Source organism: Mastigoproctus giganteus, chromosome 7 (genome assembly GCF_048544385.1).
Source record: "Mastigoproctus giganteus isolate SK-2022 chromosome 7, ASM4854438v1, whole genome shotgun sequence".
Taxonomy (NCBI): Eukaryota; Metazoa; Arthropoda; class Arachnida; order Uropygi; family Thelyphonidae; genus Mastigoproctus; species Mastigoproctus giganteus.
Genome location: NC_143581.1, coordinates 46644697 through 46666727, shown reverse-complemented (window position 1 = coordinate 46666727; position 22031 = coordinate 46644697). Strand labels below are relative to the sequence as shown.

General features: G+C 33.9%; 1 protein-coding gene across 2 annotated transcripts in view; it reads left to right on the top strand.

The window, feature by feature from the left end:
* LOC150082874 (acyl-coenzyme A diphosphatase NUDT19-like) overlaps window positions 1-16672 on the top strand; it is a 38545-nt gene extending 21873 nt beyond the window's left edge. For both annotated transcript variants that reach the window (XM_090377642.1, XM_090377641.1), the window contains exons 2-4: window positions 1794-2554; window positions 13804-14011; window positions 14966-16672. In XM_090377642.1, coding sequence (XP_090233768.1) covers window positions 1799-2554; window positions 13804-14011; window positions 14966-15189 — 1188 coding nt within the window. In that variant the 5' untranslated portion in view covers window positions 1794-1798 and the 3' untranslated portion in view covers window positions 15190-16672. The remainder of the gene's footprint in view (window positions 1-1793; window positions 2555-13803; window positions 14012-14965) is intronic.
* The last annotated feature ends 5359 nt before the right edge of the window (window positions 16673-22031 follow it).

Below are 22031 nucleotides of genomic sequence, written 5' to 3'. Positions count from 1 at the left end.
TTTAGCTATTAAAAGCTAAAGTGATTAATTCTTAATCCTTTTAGCTCTTAATTTGTGCTTTCTACAGTGTCAGCTTTATTGCCTAAAGGCTAGAGGTGCGAACAATGCATACCAGGTCTCTCGAAATTAGTTCGTTATATGGAAATTTTCTTCATTATACGGAAACTATTTTCAATGTAATGACCAAGGGGAAATCAAAAAAGTTCTCTATATGGAAGTTTGTTAAAGAGAGGTCCGACTGTACTTATATAGTCTGCTATTTGTTGGGCTAGTTGTTATTCTGTCAGTAAGCTGCTAAATTGTTGCTAGTATCATGGTGTCACTTTGTTCAGTATTTAGTTGTCCTAGTTAGTAAAAATTTACTGAATTTTTACTAACTAGGACAACTAAAACAAATTAAAAAAAAAAGTATGGTGAATTTTTACTGAACTCCCCTTTTAACAAGTTACATATAAATTAAAGAATTATTAAAGAAGAAATTGATTTTTATAACATTTATTTTTTATATAATAAATAATCTGAACAGGCAAGATTCAGCCGACCAGGCAAAAGTGCCTATCTGGCAACCCAAAGGTCGTAGGTTCGAATCCTACCTCTGGCTTAGATCACAGTAGAAAATGCAAAAAACTTTGAGAGGTGCGTTATGGCCACAGAAGCCGATGCATCAACAACTAACAAAAAAAAAAAAAAAAAAAAAAAAGGCAAGATTCATTTGCCCGTTCAAATTATGTAATTGTCACATCTATTTTGTACGTTGTGTTGTGTATTATATTGTATTGATAGTATAGGACCTGATTATATAGATGATTTTGGAACCTCGAACCTTTTTTATAGCAGTTGAACAAACATTTAAAAGATCCTTTCCTTCTATGTTGAGGTACCCTGCTTTGCACCATGTACTGCAACCCATTTTTTTGCATGGTCTTGATCTCATTTTACTTCTGGAGTGTATGTTATATAAGATTGTTTTGTTGATTCAGAATATTTTATAATATACAAATTTTAATCTGTGCAGTTTAATACTAAATCAGCTGTGTGTGCTCAATTCAACCTGGACAGTATTTAAGCAGTTTGTGCTTTATTTACTCTGTTCACACACTGAAACACCCAATAGACATTTTTTAAAATGTTTTCTTTCATTTCTCTACAAAAAATTCCCAAAACGTCTGTTAATTATCGAACAATTAGGAAAAATTCATGATTAAGTTAAATCTAAATATGCAAGTGTTGATTGACACGTCATGCACAGTTATTGATAGAATGCTCTCTTTACTGCTGCACACTTTCTTCTGGTTGGTAATACTCTCTAGTTTTGTGAACATTGATGCATTATCTGTTGATGCACATGCTTCATGTTTCATGCAGCAAGCACTGCTGTTACTGACATGCTAGTGTCTAATTGAAGAATCTGTTGAAGCACAATGTTTTTAAATTTGCATTTTCTTGTCATCAGGTCTAAAGGGAGTTTTAATTTTCAAAAATTAATTAAAAATATATGTTTTTAATGTAGAACACAGATTTTTCACAGCTGTGTTCAGAAAAGATTGAAAATTTAGGTGGCATCAGAAAAATGAAGAATTTTGAATTATTTTTTGCTAATGTTTTAAATTTTTGCACACACCTGACAGGATTAAAGGATAGAAAACAGCTGCTTTTTCACTTCAGTGTTTTACAAATGGGCACAATCCCTGCAATTTAACTATCTGAAGCAAGTCATTGGTAATTTTATTTTAGAATGTTTTTCTTAGTATTTTACTTATTATTAACGATAATGTGCATTTTTATTTCTGTAGCTACAATGAGTTCACCACCACCATGGAGAGAGGCTGCTAGTTTAATAATTACGACAAAAGTTCCTCTTCATGAAGTAGTAGCACAGGGAAAGAATCTAGGAAATGTCATGAGTGCTACAAAATGGACATACAGTAAAGATTCACTTGCTCGTTCAGATTATAGATTGCTGATGGTGAAAAGAAGTGGATTGAGTTCATTTATGGCTAATGCTTTTGTTTTTCCTGGTGGATTGGTTGAGCTTGCAGATTTTTCTCCACGTTGGTGGTCAGCATTTGATAAAGTTGGTATTAAGAGAAAAGACATTACAGATTTTTGCAGCTGTTTTACAGGACCTCGTCCACCACTAGTAAAGGACCCAACAACTCTTTCAAATGCAAGCTATAGTTTGGGACAAGATCTCATACCGCCTGATGTTGGATTACGTATTACAGCAATTCGTGAGACTTTTGAGGAAACTGGAGTGCTTCTTTTAACACAGCCTTCTCTAGAAAATACTCGAGAAGCAGTTGCTTTTACGTTGAAAGAAAAAAACATTGATTTAACAGAGTGGAGAAACAAAATTCATAAGGATCCTCATACGTTTATTGATATGTGCCTTGAAGCTAACATGTGTCCTGATATCTGGTCATTATATGAATGGTCAGACTGGTTAACACCTACTTCAATCGGACATCGTCGTTATGATACCATATTTTATATATGTTGCCTACCAAAACAGCCAGAAGTTATGTTAGATCATACTGAAGTAACAACCCTGAAGGTGAGAATTAACCTAATTTTTAATTAAAGTGGATGTATCTTGTTATTAAATATTTCTTGATCTAGTTCATATTTAACATATCATTTGAGTAATTACAGTAAAGCCTTGATTTAAGACTATACAGGGCCTGTCTGCTAAATGCAATCATCAATTAAACTTGAACTCTCTATCAAGTCAGGATTTACCAGAGTACAGTGATACAGTTGTTCTAGGGTTCTAGGGCCCCAGAGATTACTGTAATTATTGGTCTTTTCATTTATTATATTTCAATCTATTTTGTAATAGTAGTAGTAGTGGCATATAATGCAAGGAAGGAAGGGAAATCCTCTACCCACCTCATCAGTCCTATCCCCTTTAAATAATATGTATAATTCTTCCTTAAATTTTTTATTTACTTATTTCTATCCCCAATTCAATAACCCATTTAAAATTCGATAATTGTAGATTTCTTAAAATACCATTTATAATTGACTCAATATGATAGCATAGCTTAATTTATTATAGTACGCACCTTTTTTTATAATCTGCAATTGATGTTTGAATAGGGTGGATGATAATTTTTAATTTAAATTGGGGGTAAGTAAGTTGGGGTTTTAAAAACAGAAGTTAAAATATGCGCAAGGAAGTAGAAGTGCACGTCTTCGTCCTTGGTTGTCAATATTAAAGTTGAAAATAAATAGTTAATACTGGAGGCCAATAGCCATAACAAGTGGCTTTCGTTATCCACGTCTTCAGTTGGCAATGATGGGTTGAGAGTAAACGCGTGTATTTAAGAAAGCTAAGTTCCTGTGATGCTCCTGGTTACATGTGGAAATCTCAGGTGCATGAGATTCCAAGTTCGGAATTTGACATGTTGAGGGGCATCATGGAACGTAGATTAAAAGGACAATGCAGAAAAAGGTGTGTAAATAATTAAAGTATTTTGTATTATGACAATTCGATAATTGTAGATTTCTTAAAATACCATTTATAATTGACTCAATGTGATAGCATAGCTTGGAATCTCATGCACCTGATATTTCCACATGTAACAGGAGCATCACGGGAACTTAGCTTTCTTAAATACATGCATTTTCTCTCAACCCATCATTGCCAACTGAAGACGTGGATAACAAAAGCCACTTGTTATGGCTATTGGCCTCCAGTATTAACCATTTATTTTCAACTTTAATATTGACAACCAAGGACGAAGACGTGCACTTCTACTTCCTTGCGCATATTTTAACTTCTGTTTTTAAAACCCCAACTTACTTACTCCCAATTTAAATTTTAAATTATCCACCCTATTCAAACATCAATTGCAGATTATAAAAAAAAGGTGAGTACCATAATAAATTAAGCTATGCTATCATATTGAGTCTATTAACCCATTTATATTAAAATACTCTGTAAGCTTGTGCATATGGCAAATGTTAAAAAAGGGGCCTTTAAAAATATGTGCCAGGGTCCCCAGGACTTCTAAAATTGATAGTCGAAAAGATCTCTTCAACTATGAAATCTTTTATTTTTAGTCTATGATACAAGACAGGCAAAGAAAATTTTCTGATCACTGCACGGTGGGATAACAAGGATTACCCTGTTTGCTCTAGTAGTCCTTAATTTACTTATTAAATTTTATTATAGAATAAAATTGCACATATTTTACAAGTTTTATGTTATGTTAATGTCACACATTAAATTAAGGGAACTTACAAAAATGTAAAACTGAATAATTACCTTACATACAAATTACTGACTTTGGTTCAGATCACTCAGTTTGTAAAAAATGCCAGTCACTGTGTCAGGTGTCCTGACCTCAGTGTTCGTGCAAGTCTGTTTTTTATGCAACTGTAAGCAAATTAGGTTTGTTATTAACACTTCAAATTAATATTGGAGGCACTTCATCACAGTTTGTATTTCACCGTACATTTTAAATAAAAGATGCCACTCCAAATGGAAAAGAATATTGCTCTTTCAATGTGAGCCATTCCTCTTAATGCCAGAATCTCATCGTGGTTGCACTTCACCATAAGTTGCCTTGGTATTGCACTACACACTTTAAATAGAAAGCAGTGTTCTAAATGGAGAAGTAATGTTATTTAAAATGGATGCCATTTCTCATCTTAAATAAATTATACACAATGTACAGTTATGTACTATAGCTCTTGGAGCATATGGTGTTTGTCCCATAATTTATTTTGGGTGGCGTTAGATTGGATTAAAAAACAATAAAAAGTTACATTTTGGGAAATAACATTTTACTTTTCTATGAGCATCTTTTAACTAAAATCAGTTGGCTCATTAAGTAATTAAGTTAACCTAGTTGGTAAAAGTAACTTGCTCTTATATATGAAAGTATTTAGTGCAGTACTGAGGCAGTTTGCGGAAGTTTGTTCTTCTATGAGCATTAAGGCCATTTAAGCTTTGCCAACTGAAAAAATGCAAGAGATCGCAACGAAAGTGCTCATACTTTTTATAATAGCGAGTTGAGTAGTATCCTGGAAAATATAACTTTCTGTCGAATTATGGAAAGGTTAAGTAGACAGACTTTGAAGTACAGGCAACCCCTGTATAACATGGTACGTCTACAACACGGCTTCATTCTAACATAATTGATAAATTGCAGCAATCCTCGCACAACACAGTACTTATATAACATGGTTAGAAAATTGCAACAAACCTCACATAACATGGTACTTTGTAACTTTTGTGCAGGAGAAACCTTGCTATTATGTTGGATGTAATTTTTAAACGTTTCTATTCATTTTTGTGAATCTCCCCCTGCCTTTGGCTCACTAGTCGTTATGCAAAAAAAAAATATATATATATATATACAAAGGGTACTAGGAAAGTTTTGCAATACAGCTTTGTTTATTTAATTTTTTCAAAGTAATTTCCTCTACATTCAATACACCTCTCCATCCTCCGAAACCAATCTTTAAACCAGTTCTGCCAAGTTTCACTAGGGAGTAAAGCACACTCGTTGTCCCAAGCCCGTAGAAGGTCCTCATCACTGGAAAACCGCCTCCCTTTTAGCTTCATTTTCACATGCTGGAACAGTGCAAAGTCGCAGGGAGCAAGGTCTGGACTGTAGGGAGGGTGCTCGAGAAGTTTCAGTCCTGTCGTGGTCAAATATTCGGTGCAGGCTTTGGCGCGGTGAGCTGGAGCATTATCGTGATGGAGGTACCAGGTGTCCATTCTTGACTTTGGCCGCAGGTTCTTCATAGATCCAATGACTTTAGGCAGGCATTGTTCAGTATACCACTTAGCTGTGACTGTCTTCTGCATGTCCAAAACGACACGTTCCACAATTCCACTCGATTTGAAAAATACAGCTATCATTTTCTTCTTTACAGATCGGGATTTTCTGACAATTACGGGTGTGTCGTCATCATCAAAGACCCAAACTTTGTTTTGAGCCTTGGTCGGCAGATCGTAATAGTACAGCCAAGTCTCGTCACCTGTCACGATGTTGTTCACATACCGAGATTGTCCCTTATCAAACTTTTTTAACATCTCCCGGCACCAAGTCACACGTCGTGTCATCTGCTCTTCAGTCAGTTGATGCGGCACCCAGAGAGAACAAAGTTTCTTCACGTGCAAATGATCTTGCAGAATCGAACGAATTGCTGGTGCATTTAGGCCCAAAGTATCCTCTATCTGTTGGTAGGTCACTCGCCTGTTTTCGTCAAGCATTTTCCTCACAGCAGTAACGTTTTCCTCCGTAACTGACGTTCGTGGCCTTCCCGGCCTCTCAGAATCCTCCAGAGTGAAATTTCCCCTTTGGAATTCTCTATACCACCTGAATATCGTTGTACGATGTGGACAATCATCATCTAGTGCAAGAGTCATTTCTTCTAAGCACTGGTCTATGGTTAAACCACGCACAAAATTATACCGCAAAACTGTCCTTATCTCATTTCGTGACCACGATGCCATCGCAAGCACTTTACACTCTCACTACTAATGAATAACTGAGCCCATCGACTTGGCGCGGCGGCTACTATGCACGTATGAACATGTCTCAACATGCAGCAACAAGCAGCTTCCTGTGATTCATTGTTGCAGCATATTGCAAAACTTTCCTAGTACCCTTTGTATATACCAGGTGGTTATAAAATAAGTCTCCCTATTCAGGAGACCCTAGTGTCAAAACAGTTGGTTAGCACTGTGAAAATCGGTGAACTGTGAACTAAAAGACATGCTATAATAGCATGTCTTTTAGTTCACATTTATGCCACCAGGGGGAAACGGCACAAGCAACTGGGGAATTAGGTGTAATTCCAGGCAGGGGTTGTTGTTATTTTGGTTTTTAGGAGCATTAGCAACTAAGGCTATATTGCTCTGGGGATATGCAGTGGTCATTCCCTGACCTTTCCGCATCCTCCGTATTTGGTGGTCACAGGCTTGAACCCCAGTCTAATCAAGAAGCGTTTTCTATGCACTGCTGCTCCTGCCCACCTGGCTACGGAGGTGCCTTCAGGCAGGGGACAACCACCTATTGGAACAAAGGTAGTGGATGAAGTGGCGGTTGCAATGGACTCCAGGTCAGAACGCAAAACACTACCAGTCAGTAGCACCAGAGGTGTGTCAAGAGACTTGAACCTTCCTTGGTCTAATGTACTTAAAGTGCTTCAAATAATTTTATGCTGGTTCCCGTACAAGATTCATGTAGTGCAAGCACTAAAATCTTGTGATCAGCAACAACAAATAGACTTTGCTCTACGATTTCTGACTCGTATGGAACTTGACAATACATGGGCTCGAATGATCTTGTGGCCTGATGAGGCACATTTCACTCTTCATGGGCTGTAAATGCACAAAACTGCTGAATATGGGGAACTTCTTGTTTATCTGCTGCTCATGAAAGACCACTATGAAGTCCATACGTTACAGTATGGTGTGGATTCACAGCAGAGTTTATAATCTGACCATTTTTCTTTGAAGAGTCTACACTTCATGGCCCCGTAAGGTGTACAGTAACTAGTGCATGGTACTGCGCTCTTCTAAGAGATCACATTATTCCCGCTCTGCAAGAAAGACAATGCTTGGAGATCATAGTGCTCATGCAAGATGGTGCCCGTCCCCACATGGTCGACAAGTGAAGGAACTGCTCCATTCAACGTTTGGAAATGATTGCATCATTTCTATAGACTTTCCACAGTTCTGGCCAGCCCGATCACTAGATCTCAATCCCTGTGATTTCTGGCTATGTGGATACCTGAAAGAAAAGAGTTTACTGTGACGACCTACAGATTCTTGTTGATTTGAAAGCAAGCATTAAACAGCATGTAGCCAATGTCCCCAATGAGATGCTATGCGAAACTGTGTTGCATGCAGTCCTCCGTTTTCAGAATGTCATCTCAAGTGAAGGAAAGCACATAGAACAATATCTGTAGATTTCTAAGTTCTAATATTAAAATCTAATCCTAAGATAAGTATTCCATCTCATGTTTACGTTGCCAATTTCTCCCCTGGTGGCAGAAATTTGAACTTTTTTTTTTTTTTTTTTTTTTTATTCTTCTACAAATTGCTTCCCCATACCCTAAATGACATGCCCACCGATTTTCATAGCACATCTCTAGCTGTTTTGACACTAGGATCTCCTGAATAGGGAAACTTATTTTATAATCACATAGTGTATATATATTGGGAAATCCCTGTATTTTATTTTGTTGGGAAATCCCTGTGTTAGGTTCTGTGCTGGTTGAACTTGCGGCAAAAATCTAGATTTCAAAGTTTTATTACTATAATAGGATAACACGTCAGGCCATCCAAAAGATTTAAGTCATCCAAACGTTGAGGTAATGTTCCTACCACCTAATACAACTTCTTTGATTTACCTTTAAAACTCATTACATCAGAAAATCGTTACAATGGGTTTTGGAAAAAATTGATTCCAAATCTATTGAAGTGATGGAGGCATGGAAGCATTTTTTAATTGTGGACTGTATCAGAATTATAGGTTTATTGCTCAAAGTAAAACCAACCCTCAACATTAAATTACAGTAACTAGTGCACATTCTTCTGCATGTTGGGAAAATGTATGGCCAGAGTCAGTTCATTTGGGAAATATGGTCAAACCGGCAGAAAATGGAATCAATGCAAAAGTACAACTTGCTAAGTTGGTAGAAGGGGAAGGTTTTGATGATATGACTAGTGCAGATGTTCAAGAATTACTGGTAGAAAACGTGGCTGGTGACGTGGAGTTGGCGGATATGGCATCGGAGGTAAACCAGATCAATTAAGAGGATGATAGCACAGATGAAAATACTGAGGTTCCAATTTTTACACTAAAATTCATACGGAAAGGCATAAACTTAGCTGAGCAATTATAACCTTATTTTTTGGATGCAGATCCTTCGACTGAAAGGAGCACAAAGTTCAAAAGGGAGCTTCAGAAATGCTTAGCTCCATACCATAAAATTTACAAAGATCTATCAAGCAAAAGCAAACAAAACCAGATTACTGATTTTTTAGAGAGAGCAGAAAATACACAGAAGGTTCAGAAGGTGAAGATATTCTGCAACAGAGAAAACGTTCTCATTTGATTGTTCTTACCAGTGATGAAGAGGAAGAAAATTAAATGAACGTACATTATCTGACATATACGTATCACAGTTTGTAAGGCGTTTGTTCAGTTATTATTATTTTTAATAAAAATTAAGTTTCCGATAGTTATAAAAAATTGTGTATTTTTTTTGTTAGCTTTTAGAACGTAATCACCTTTTTTTGTACTGGTTCTAAGTCCTGTATAACACAGTTTTGCACTACACAAGATTTTATAGGAACCTAATTACTGTGTTATACTAGGGTTACTTGTACCGGGGTTGAGAAACTGCCTGAAATGCAAGACTTATCACAAATCAAGAAAAATTATTGGTCCCATTGATGCAAAACAGTTGTCATGTTTAGCACAGTTATTTTCCATAATTATGTTTTCACAAAGTTTTATATTTTGCAGTCGGTTTGTTGGGCACAGTGTGTACAGTAAAAACAGCTACCGGGAAGGCCTACAGATTCAAGATGTGCAAATGTATTTCCTATTTAGAGAGGTGGTTAAAAGGATAAAACTAGTAATTACAGACCTGTGTTTGACCTTTGTGCCAGGGAAAATAATGGAGTTAGTAGTTATTATTATTATTATTAGCTATATGGTGCAAGGAAGTCTGAGGCTTATGCTGCACTAGCAAAAAAAAAAATTTCGAGAGAGAGAGAGAGAGAAAATAGAAGGGAATCACCAAGAAAGAGAAGAATGATGATATCCAGCTCAGGACCCTGGGTGTGCCAAGCCCATACTCACCAGATGTGAGTCCCTGGGGTTAAAGTAATGCAGAATCAGCTATAAGGCAGTCATGGCAGGGATTTGTTAAAAGGAGATCATGCATGACCATTCTGATTAGTTACTCTGAGGTCATCACAACAGAGATTTTAGTAAAGCCACTGATACTATACCACATACATAAGTATGTCATTAGGGGCAAGTTACTACTAGGATAAAGGGATAGTTAAATGTATGAGATGTTATGTTATGAGATTAATATTTAAGGATATTGATGTAGACATTCCAGGTTTGATGTCTTAAGTTTTCTGATATGCACAGTGGTTAATGATAGTAACTGGAATAAGCTGCTTCAAGATCGAAATGAGGCAGATGGGCTGAAAAATGACAATTGAGATTTAATTCTTCTGTAGTAGCACCCCTAGTTGTAACAAAAATAGTAGTGCACAATCTGGCAAGTTTTTTTTTTTATTTATTTTTTTTAATTTTGCTTGGAGTATACAAATATTTTATCCTTTTTTAATAGTTTGGATTACTTATTTTATGATTTTTTTAGTTTTTAATAGAAAATTAAATATTTAAAAAATAGTGTTTTTGCACTTTTATTTACAAAAAACAAAAAAATTAATTCTGCTTAAAATTAAAAATAATATTATAGACATAAAACAAAGATTTTACATTTTCCAGTTTGTTTAAAGATGCAAAAATTCAAATGTGCACTTGCACATAATTATTCTACTTATGTGCATAAATAGCTTTGAAAAATTAAAATATGTATATACAGTAAGTGCCGGTTATAGTGATCACGGGTTATTAGAATCAGCCGCTTTAGAAAATCAAATTTCAAAGAACCGATTCAAATCAATAAAATGTGCTACACTTTCATTGTTTATTAGAATCACATCTTTGGTTATAAGAACCAATTCTGAACACCTGTGTGATATTTTTCTAAAGCACATTTCTGGAGGTCACAACTATAAAAACAGTTTGCAGTTTTCTGTTTATTGGGGCTTTCTGTTTTTATAATCTGTTATAAACAGGCAGTTACTACAGCTTTAACAGAAGAAGAAATTGCCCAGTCTGATAATTTCGCCAAGGAGAAGGAGGAAAAATTAAGATGAACTCGAACAAATTCTAGTTATAAAATGCCATTGCCTAAAGCTAGATGAAGTTATAGCCTTCCTGAGGAGAGCGTTGGAAGAAATTGGTGCAAATGATCATGAATATAGACTGTTATACAATATTGAAAAATCTATAAATAGACTTTGTAGTGATAATTTAAAGCAATCTAAAACAAGTGACTATTTAAAATTATAATCATATTACAAAGTGCTATCTTTAATTAATATGTATATTAATTAAGCTATATGTAAGTATAAATTTATTTTTATTGCCTGTGAATAATATTCGTTGATTCTCTTATTAGAATTGCCGTTTTTAGAATCAAAATTCAATTTGCAAACATGATCACTATAACCGCCGCTTACTGTGTGTGTGTGTATATATATATATATATATATATATATTAAATAATATTAACTTCCATTTTCAAATTTTTTTAAAAAATTTAATTTTTAAAATTTATATCAAATTTTGTGTGCTTCACATCATACCAAGTTTAAGTATTGCTAATTCTCTATTCTGAGTGAATAAATATGTTGTGTTTTCATAATGTGCAAAAAACATTATTTCATGTATGCTCGGCATGAGTTCTATTTTTTGTTTTGTTACTCTTTATTTGAAACAATTATAGTAAACATCTAAAATTAATACATTAATCTTTTGTCAAATATATAAATTAAAAAAAAAAAAGAAAAAAAAAAAAGCAGTATCTTAGTGAAAGACATCAACCCATTTGGATAGAAATCACTGAAATGCAATGAAATGCATTTGGCACACTCTGAAACAAGGTTATAAAGAAACTTTTATACAGACAACAGCTTCGAGTAAATAGTGTGTTTTCATATTATTTTGCATAAAAAGTATTATATTACTTCAAGACTAAATATTTCTAAAGCTGGATGAAAAGTAAGAGGAAGCATCTAGCAAGAAACACGAGAAATATTTTGTAGTGAGCAAATGTGATTCCCATGCTATTACAAAATAACTCATAACAGATGTGGTAGTGCTAGACCTGACAGGTCTTTTCAAGCTGAACTCTGGGAAAATGATAATAATAATAATTTAAAAAAAAAGTAAAAATTTGCCTATATTTAGGAAGGTCACAGAACATCACAGATTTTATTTCCTTCACCCAATAATGTGGGCTTGTTATTTTTGAGTTAGACCTTGCAGGTCTTACAAGTCTAGTGCTATTGCTGCAGGGTACATTTGGATAGCAGTAATCTTGGAATAGCATTCCATTTGAGTAGCACCAATCTGAAGGTAGTTAAGGAAAAAGGTCCAGGGGATAATTGTACAGTCCAATATGAAGTTCTCTGAGCGATGCAAACAGGCTGCTAGAACCACTCATTGGATTCTATCAGTGGTATATCAGTGTCAATGGAACTTGTTCAACAGGGACAAAGAGGTGATTATCCCATTGTATAAATTAATGATTAGGCCAGATACAGGTTTGGACAGCTCATTTTAAGAGAGATATAGATCTGTTGAAAAGAGAGAAGAGAAGAGCAACAAAATTAGTTGGGAACACAAAAGGATATTCTTACCAAGAAAGACTGGAGTTCTGTAATAAATATCCTGAAGGCATTTTTGATAAGACAAAAATTTTAATTAAAAAAGGAGAGTAGCAGAACAGATGTTTGTAAATTTATATTTAGCAAAACAGTGATTTGTTTTCTTCAATAAATTTCCACCTGATGTTATAGGATGGGTAGTTTGAATAAGTTTAAAAATAGTTTGAACATTACAGGAATGTGCAGATAATTTTTCCCCCCCTTTTTAACTGATGCTTTAATACTGTTGGCTTCCTTACATCATGTTGCCAATTCTGTTAGTACTGCATTTTAAAGTTCATACTGAAAGTAAAATAAAACACAAATTACTACTTCTGTATATTAAGTGTAGAAGAACTTATTTGAAAAGTAGAGGTAATTACTGAAAATGATCTTTGAGATAATTTTCAGTAATATTTATAGGAACAAAATTTTTGGTATACTCTTATTTCTTTTTTTTTTTTTTTTTTTTCATCGATTCCATGGCAAAAACAGCACATCTAAATGAAAATTTAAGCTTTATAATAAATATCAGATTTAAATTATTAACTTGACATGGTTTGTTTGCCAATTCCTCTCTGCCTTCATTAGAAATCCCAAAGAGGTTGATCCCTTTGGGATTTCTGGAATTTTTTTTAGTGAATAAACTAATTTGGCCAGTAATGTACTGGTTTCTATAGCATGGTGTTTCATTTTGTCTATCATTTAATGTATATATTCATGGACTTTTGGTTTTGCACACTTTACAGGGTGAAAAACCAGAAAAACTTGTAATGTGGAATCCTATTCCCTCAAAACTGTGCTGGAGAGGAAAAAAAAAAATACAAAAAATATTATAGCAGAAAAATGTTGACTGACATAGCTTTGAGTTTGAATATCATAGAAAGTAATTAGAAATTTTAACAGCTGTTAATTTCAGAAAAACTGAGCACTTTTTTTAATGCACCTTATCTCTGCTGCTCTTATTAGTAGTATAATGTATATCATAGTTGTTTTCTGTTGTTGAGGAAATCTGTCATATTAGAGATTAAAATCATGTTATCTGTTTTGATGATACTTCTCCTCTGACTATAGCAGTATAAAAACAAAAGGCAGCTCAAATCACTCACTAGGCTTTTTCCCCATAACATTAGTATGGAACCAAAAGCCAAGTGAGTGAGCTTAAGCATCCTGCTTCCCCCTCCCCCAAATTTAATAGATGTATATCTGTTTTGTTTTTAATTCTTGCTAATGCATAGGTGAGAGAATGATGACCCAAATTATTAATTCCAATTTTACTTTTATCTTAAAAAACAGTTTAATTTATTTTGTAGTGGTGTACACCTCATTCCATGTTGGAAGATAATTCATCAGGTGAAGTTTTCCTGCCAGGTCCACAAGTTTATGAACTATCCCGCTTAATTCATCTGAATTCATTCCATCAGTTGAAAGAGTTTGCAAAAAAACGAAATACAAAAGGATGTGAACGATGGTTACCCATTATTGCCACTGCTAGTGATGGAGCCTTAGCTTTATTACCAGGTATTAATATAGTTGAATTTAAAAATATATATATATGCAATATATATTTTTTCGCTTTGCTATAATTTTCAAATTATGAACTACATTTCTGAATAAATTATACAATTAGTATTAATAGTGGCAAATGGTACAAGAAAGCAAGCTTATACAGCATCAGCCAAAACAGCACTTCCCAATATCACCTGTCCTTCCTCTCTAATGGTTTGTCCAATTCTTCCTTGAATTTATTAAGACTACTCAGCTGTACAACAACATCAAATGGAAGTTTGTTCCAGCAGGCAGAAGGCAAAATTTTCACCTCTATCCTGAAATCATCCATCCTCAATTTGATTTTATATCCACTCGTATGTAGTGTGAGAAAGTGTTGTGTTGTGTGTTGTTTTGGTTTTTAGGAGCATTAGCAGCTAAGGCCATATTGCTCCGGGATATGCGGTGGTCATTCCCTGACCTTTCCGCATCCTCCATATTTGGTGGTGAGGGGCTCGAACCCCGGTCTAATCAAGAAGCGTGTGCTATGCACTGCTGCTCCTTCCCACCTGGCTACGGAGTCGCCAGTGTGAGAAAGAGAAAAGGTACTATGAACATTGAGCTTACTCATTTCATTCAAAGCCTTAAACACTTTATTTTTTTTTCTTTTGGCTGATGATATGCTTTCTTTCGTTTGCCTTTACTACTACTACAAAGTTTTAACATTCAAAATTAACATAAATTGCTTGTGTTTTTTTTTTTTTTTTTCTCCCCCACACAGCAGTTTGAAAATTTATCATTTAAAAATTAATATATAATTTTTGGAAACCGCTAAAACTAAAACTTTTAAAAGTTCCCCCTCCTGTGATTAGTTTTGGATATTTTAAATTATATTGGAAATTTCCTAAAATTAAAACAGTAATCAAAATGAGGTTCAAATATTAATGCTACATAGGCAGTTTTGAAACTTTTTTTATTTTTTGACAGGAGATGAATTATATCCTGAAGATCCAGATTATATTGGAGTCATTAAGGGATTAGAATTCCCATATACTTTGGAAGAACTAAGGGGCAAGTGCCAAGACCTGCACAGAATAGAGATGCATGGTCCAGTTTGTATGGCTATTTGCAGCAACGTAACTATTTCCTTTGGCCACTTACAACCACTGCAGTTTCGTTCATCTCAACCTATATTGCAGTCTTTTCTATAGTGCCTAAACTGTCAGAATATTGTAGTTGTTCTGTTGATTTTTTTGAGTGATGAAGCTGCATCTTAAAATAATTTAAACCTTGTGGGCAGTTCTGTACTGAGCTGAAATTCCAGTATGTAAGTAAAATAAATATTTAGATTGCTCCAGCAAAAGCTGACATGTCTAAATAAATCCTTAAATATGAAATGTATCATAAAGTTATGTTGTCATTGTTGAAATTCTCAACTAACAAATTTATTTTTCAATCTGGTTACTTGCGGCAACTGTAGCTTGTTTTAATGTTCAAATATCAATATTTAAGGAATGAATGTTGATGCTTCAAATGTTGTATTTATTAAAAATAATTCCATGTTGCATTATTTCAAATGAATAAATCTAGTTTTAGATTATTGTACATTTAGATTGTTGTAAATTATTATTGAATAAATGGGAGGAGGGGGGTGAAATCATTTTCTTACATCTTGTGATTTGTGGATTATGCCTTTATAGTCAAAACTGCCATGCTTTCAGAACGGTTACTATGTATTATAATACTGCAGAAATCTGTGCCATTTTATTCTGTTTTTCAAAATCAATACATATAAAAGCAGACCTTTTGTCAGTTATACTATATATGACAAAAATTTCAAGTCGGTTGCTTCATAATTATAGTGTGGCAGTAGCAAAATGCTCCATATGCTAATTAAAGCACAGTTTTAACTGTGCAGAGCATTCGTTGCAATAATTTAAATGGATTATCAATAATATACTTATTATATTTAACCCAGAATATAGATTCTAATCAGTTATGCAGTTCTAAAGTTAATTTTAAAGTTATGCACTTATAAAAAAAAAAAAAAAAAATTGCTCTTTATCCAGCATACAACAGATACATAGCTGTTCCAACTGTTAGCCAGAGGTGAAGACCTTTGGATTTTGTCTAGTAACAGTGAAAGGTGCTAATTAATGTAGCTTTTATAAGAAATGTGGTTTTAAGGAAAGTAATATTGTAGAGAATTGATGAATTCTCTATATTATAAAGAATTCACCAATTCTCAACAATATTAGTTCTCTATAGTGGAAAGAACTCTAATAAACTGGATTCTATAAATTCAAACTGTTTCCTATAATTTTTGAGGCTTTTCAATGTAGTGTTTAAAACAGATTTGATTTAGAGAATAGAAAATAATGTTTTATATACTTTACCATTATCACAGGTTGTTTTCTCCCTCCCCCTTAACCTGAACACTGTTGGGGGGGGGGACTTCTTTCTCTTAAAATCAATTTTTAATAGGCTAAATGCCAGTTTTTTTTCCACATGTTGGGAACTGTTGCATTTAGAGAAAAGAGAAAATAAACTATTTGGGATTTATCAACATTTTTCATAATTATCTGATTCAAATGTTCAAGTTTATTCCTTGCTATAAAGGGTTGTAGCACAAAATATATAAATTGCATAGTAACTATATTATGTACCAAAAATTTTTGATTGTTTTGATCTTTATTAACCTGTCACATTTAAAAATGTATATTAAAAACTGTATTTAATAATATTTTCTAAAGGTAAAAAGTTAATTTGAATTTGTATTTAGATATATTTCTTTTGGGAAAATCTGTTTATATAAGTCACAAATATTTTTGATAATAGTAAGAGAATCAAATATAGCAGATATGTTATACATGTGATCACGTACCGTTTGATATAAGACAAATGAAATGTTAAAACTATTGCACATTTAACCTGGTAGTGTTGGTGGGGCACCTTACAGGTGCTCCTCAAATAACATTTCCTAATTAACTATTAATTAAAATTCTGAAATTTCTACCTTCCTAATTTTTTTTTTTTTTTTTTTTTTTTTTTTTGGTAGTTGTTGGCGCATCGGCTTCTGTGGCCATAATGCACCTCCCAAGGTTTATGCAGTACTTTGATCCAAGCCCGAGGCGGGATTCGAACCCGCGACCTTTGGGTTGCCAGGCAGGTGCTTTACCCACCTGGCTAGCCCGGTCGGCACCTTCCTAATTGTAGTCAAACGTTTACTGTAATAGTTTCTGAAGTGATTTTCTTAGAGTTTCATATAGAAATTGGTTGTGAGAACTTGCTGGGTGCCCACCACTGTTTTTGCAACTATTTGGATTTTGCATGAAGAATGGCATGGTACCGAACAAACACATATGCAGTGTTTATTTCATTTTTCTGATTACTTGTTTTTCCTCTCCTGCTGGGCCAATAAACTGTCCTACCCTAGTTGTTTTGAAAAAAATTTTTTTTTGCAGCATAAAGACAATTACACAAAATCTGGTATTCAATCAAAATGGTCGCTGGTCTGCAGGAAGCAGCATGTATAGTTTCAAATTTTGCCTGTTTTGAAAAGCACCAAATTAGTATTAGTAGTGGAAAATGGTGCAAGAAAGAAAGCTTAAAGCATGGGCCAAAAAAAAAAAAAAAAAACCATCCCACATCACCATCCTTCTCCCCCCCCCCTCAATAGTTTTTAGTTCTTCCTTGAATTTATTTAAACTAACCACTTTTATAACAAACAGCAGATGGAACTTTGTTCCAACAATCAACCTCCCACTCACTGAAGGCAAACTTTCAGACATCTGTCTTGCAACTATCCTTTTTTCAGTTTGGATTTATGCCCTCTCATGCATAGTCTGAGCAAGAGGAAGGAAGACCACTAGCATTGAGCTTTACTCAATCCATTCAAAGCCTTAAACACCTCAATCAGATCACCGTACAGGTGCCTAGTCTCCAAATGCTGCAATTTGCAGAACTGAAGCCTTCCTTGGTAAGACCATCCTTTTGTTCCCCTCACCAATCTCATTACCCTTCTCTGCACTTGTTCCAGCAGATCTATATCCTTCATAAAATTTGAAATAAGCCTGAAAATGGAAGTATTGAATATACATAATAAGAAATATATTCACATAGTTTGAAATTTCACGCACTTAATGGTCTTTTAAATTGCAAAATGGAAAAGACAGATTGATATTTTGTTTGTTTTTTTGCAGTTTTTAGCAAATTTTTTTAAATTTTAATGTTTTTAAAACAATTAGTATTGCAATCGACATACAATAAGTATTGTAATTGACTAAAAAAGGATGAAATATTGGCATTGTTTTAAGCGGAATTAAAAAAAAAAAAGTTTTACAATAAGTAAAGAAAATGGTTAACTTTCAGGTGCCCAGCCACACTGTCTTTACTACCTGGGGCACCACCACTACCAGGTTAAGAGTTAAGAATTTTGTGTGTGTGTCATTTAGTAGTATTAGTTCTTTAACTAATTGTTAATGATCTGAATCTGGCTTCACCCTATTGTTTTATCTCTTAAGCTTCTTACAGGCTTTTTTTTTTTTTTTTCCCAGCATTTACCATTTATAATACATTAAATCATATCAATGTTGAAACTGTAAGGAAAAATTCTTCATATAATGATCATAACTCTGGGCTTCTTTCCAGAAAATCTCTCTCTTTCAAAAGAAGTTCCCTGTTTTAAGCAGACATTCTATATATCAGAAATGTGTTAAATGGATGAAACATTGTAAATACTGCTTCTGGCATTGTATAAATGGTTAATTTTACTATTTTTACCAGTTATAAAACTAACTTCAGGAAAAGCCAAATAAAACTGTTTCAATTGTTAGCAGTTGAATGTTGAAGTTATAGATTTGTTATAAGGTGGTTTTATTTGAAAGTGGATTATTTCAGTTATAGCAGTTAAAATAGAAAAAAAAATATTATCATGAATCTAGCAGATATCAGAAGAATAATTTTTGTTGTACTTTTGTTGTAGTCTGAATTGGTCAACAAGAGCTATGAATGTAAAAGCAAAAGCTGTATGTCATTTAATTTTGCTCCTTAGAAACAGTTTTAAAAGTGTAGATTACAGTAAAACCTCGGCTCCACTCCATATAAAAAAAAAAAAAACAACACTATGGGGGATCAACACTTCAATTTTTTTTAAAATATATTGTTCTTGTTTATACTCTGGTACGACCACCAAATCAGTGAAGTTTACTATACAAATGTTAATCGTATTTAGCAGTCATGGGCTTGAACCCCAGTCCACTCAAAGAGCATGTGCTACTGCACTCGTTCTCATGACCACTTGGCTACATCAGGCCTAATGTTAAGGTACTTAAAAAAAGGTACTTAAAAAAAAAAAAAAAACCCTTAAGCAATGCAGTATTTTTAAAAATTTTTTTTTTTATTAAGTTAGATTGGAATAATAACCCCTCTCTCCAAAATTAATGTACAGGTAGTTCTCAACTTTACGAGTTAGTTCGTTCCTAGCGCACGCTCGTAAAGCGGGGAAACTCGTAAATTTCCCATAGCCATAATGTTAAAAATAGGGGTTACATTATCAACAGTGAAATTAGTTAGCTAATTAGTTTAATTTAAACAATGATTGATTTATCCAAAGAAATGAAAATGTAGCCTGTAAAATCAAGCAAATTATAATAATAGAGAAATTATTTATGATTTACAAATGTTAAAGAATGTTTATTCTTCATCATCATCGACTAAATGCACACTCGGTGATCATTGATTATTGGCTTGGCACTCTGTTTGTTGCATAAGGATTTGTGTTCTTCAGAAATGCTTCAAGGGGCATTTGTTTCCAAGATAATCTTCTCTTTTAATTATAAATTTCACAATTGCATATGCATTTTTTAACGGCACACATAAATTGAAACTAACACGATTTGCATGGAGTAAGAAGTCTACGAAGCTTTAAAAAAAAAAAAGGAATGAAGAGAAGATTTTGAAAATTTCTTCTTGAAAATTTGAAAACACATTTCACCATAACATAAAAACCCACAGTATTCCAGCTATCGGTATTATCGCAAATGCAATAAGATAGAGTTTACTACCGGTTTATAATCAGATGCATTAACAGAAAAACTCAATAAACTGGAAAGTGCAAATTGTTTTTGTTTTATGGTAGTGACCTCCAGAAACATGCTTTAGAAAAATATCACAAAAGCGTTCATAATTGATTCTTATAATGGAACATATGATAACGATGAAAGTGTAGTGCATTTTAATGATTTGAATTGGTAACTAATACAGTTTACAAACCACACTCACGACCTTTTATATGGTCTTAAGGCAGTGGTTTTCACCCTTTTTTTAGTAACAGCACCCCTAAAGTCATTTATTTTATTTTGCAGCACTCCTACTCAATTTTCTGCCTGTTAGATATTAAAAATATATGTTATATGATAGCTATTACAATAATATAATTATATCTCATAATACAAATTAAATATCCAGTATATAATAATTTTATTCTTTATATAGAGGTACTAAGTAAACATCAATTATTGATCACCACAAAATTAAAAAGATACTGTACACCTTTTTATAACGAAATAAACATATAAATTTAAAAAATAATAAGTTTAAGTAACTTAAACCCAAATTACATGGCACCCCTGGAATGTTGTTGCGGCACCACGGTTGAAACCACTGCCTTAAGGTCATATGATCTTAAAAATGAAATTTTAGAGAGATAAATAGCTTAGTTATACAGTGAAAATTTCAACTTCCGAGATGTTAAAACAAATTACCAAAAAACAATGTGTTAATGGGTTCACATTACGATATTTTCACGATACAATGGTGTCTTTGGAACTGATTAATATCGTAAAGTGGGGTATGTATTGTATAGCTACGCACGTGGTTTGGATGCGGTATTTATGAATGTTTAAACATTCACTTTTTGCAATTAATATTCATATTTTCAATTCTGTTGATACTTGGGGGGAAAAAAAACTCGTAAACCCGGGAACTCGTAAAGCAAGAACTGCCTGTACTTCATTTTATACTTTTAAATTTAATGCAGTACTTTTTTAGACTGAAACACTTTAAAGGCTTAATTTAGCCTCAGGCTGCGAGAGAATTAGACAACATACAAGTTAGTGCAAACACATCATATTAACACGGCTCTGAATTAGCAAAAATGGTATTATTTTAGTTAAATCTCATATTGTGAATACCTTCACAATGCGTTTCCATGATATTGTACTACTTCGAATAAGTAACGCTTTACCACAGGAGAAGACTATTGTTACTTATTCTCAGCGGATACCACCACCCAGAAGAAGGGCCAAATAGCCCTGAAACAGTGCCGTCTGGATGGTGGTATCCGCTGAGAATAAGTAACAATAGTCTTCTCCTGTGGTAAAGCGTTACTTATTCGAAGTAGTACAATATCATGGCAACTCATGAAGGTATTCACAATATGAGAAAAAAAAAAAATATATATATATATATATATATATATATATATGAAAACTTTAGTGATTTATATTAACTATGAGGGAAAAAATGGAAGCTATTCACGTGCAGCCACATAACCTCTATTGTACCAAGTTACGTGTGTATTTTCACAGGTACGTGATGGTCATTTCTGATCGTATTTGATAGATTTCTTGGCTAAGGTTTTTTTTTTTTTTTAGAAGCATTAGTAACAAAGGCCATAATTCTCAGGGGATATGCAGTGGTCATTCCCTGACCTTTCAGTATCCTTTGTATTTGGTGGTCATGGGCTCAAACCCCGGTCTAATCAAGAAGCGTGTGCTACGCACTGCTTCTCCTGCCCACCTGGCTACGGAGGCGCCTCGGCTAAGGTAAAGAAAGCAAACACAAGAACGACGAGAAACGTCAGATAACGTACGTGGAAAATTAGTTTCCCGACACCTGACTCGAGCACTGCTCGCTCAGTAAACAGACTGATATGTGTTATCGGTCTGGAACCATAATCGAGAAGGATATATTGATTGACAGGTAGGCATAACAGACAAGCTACTGTGTAGCTATTGGTTGGCATTATGTGTATTTATAAGTAGAGAACAGT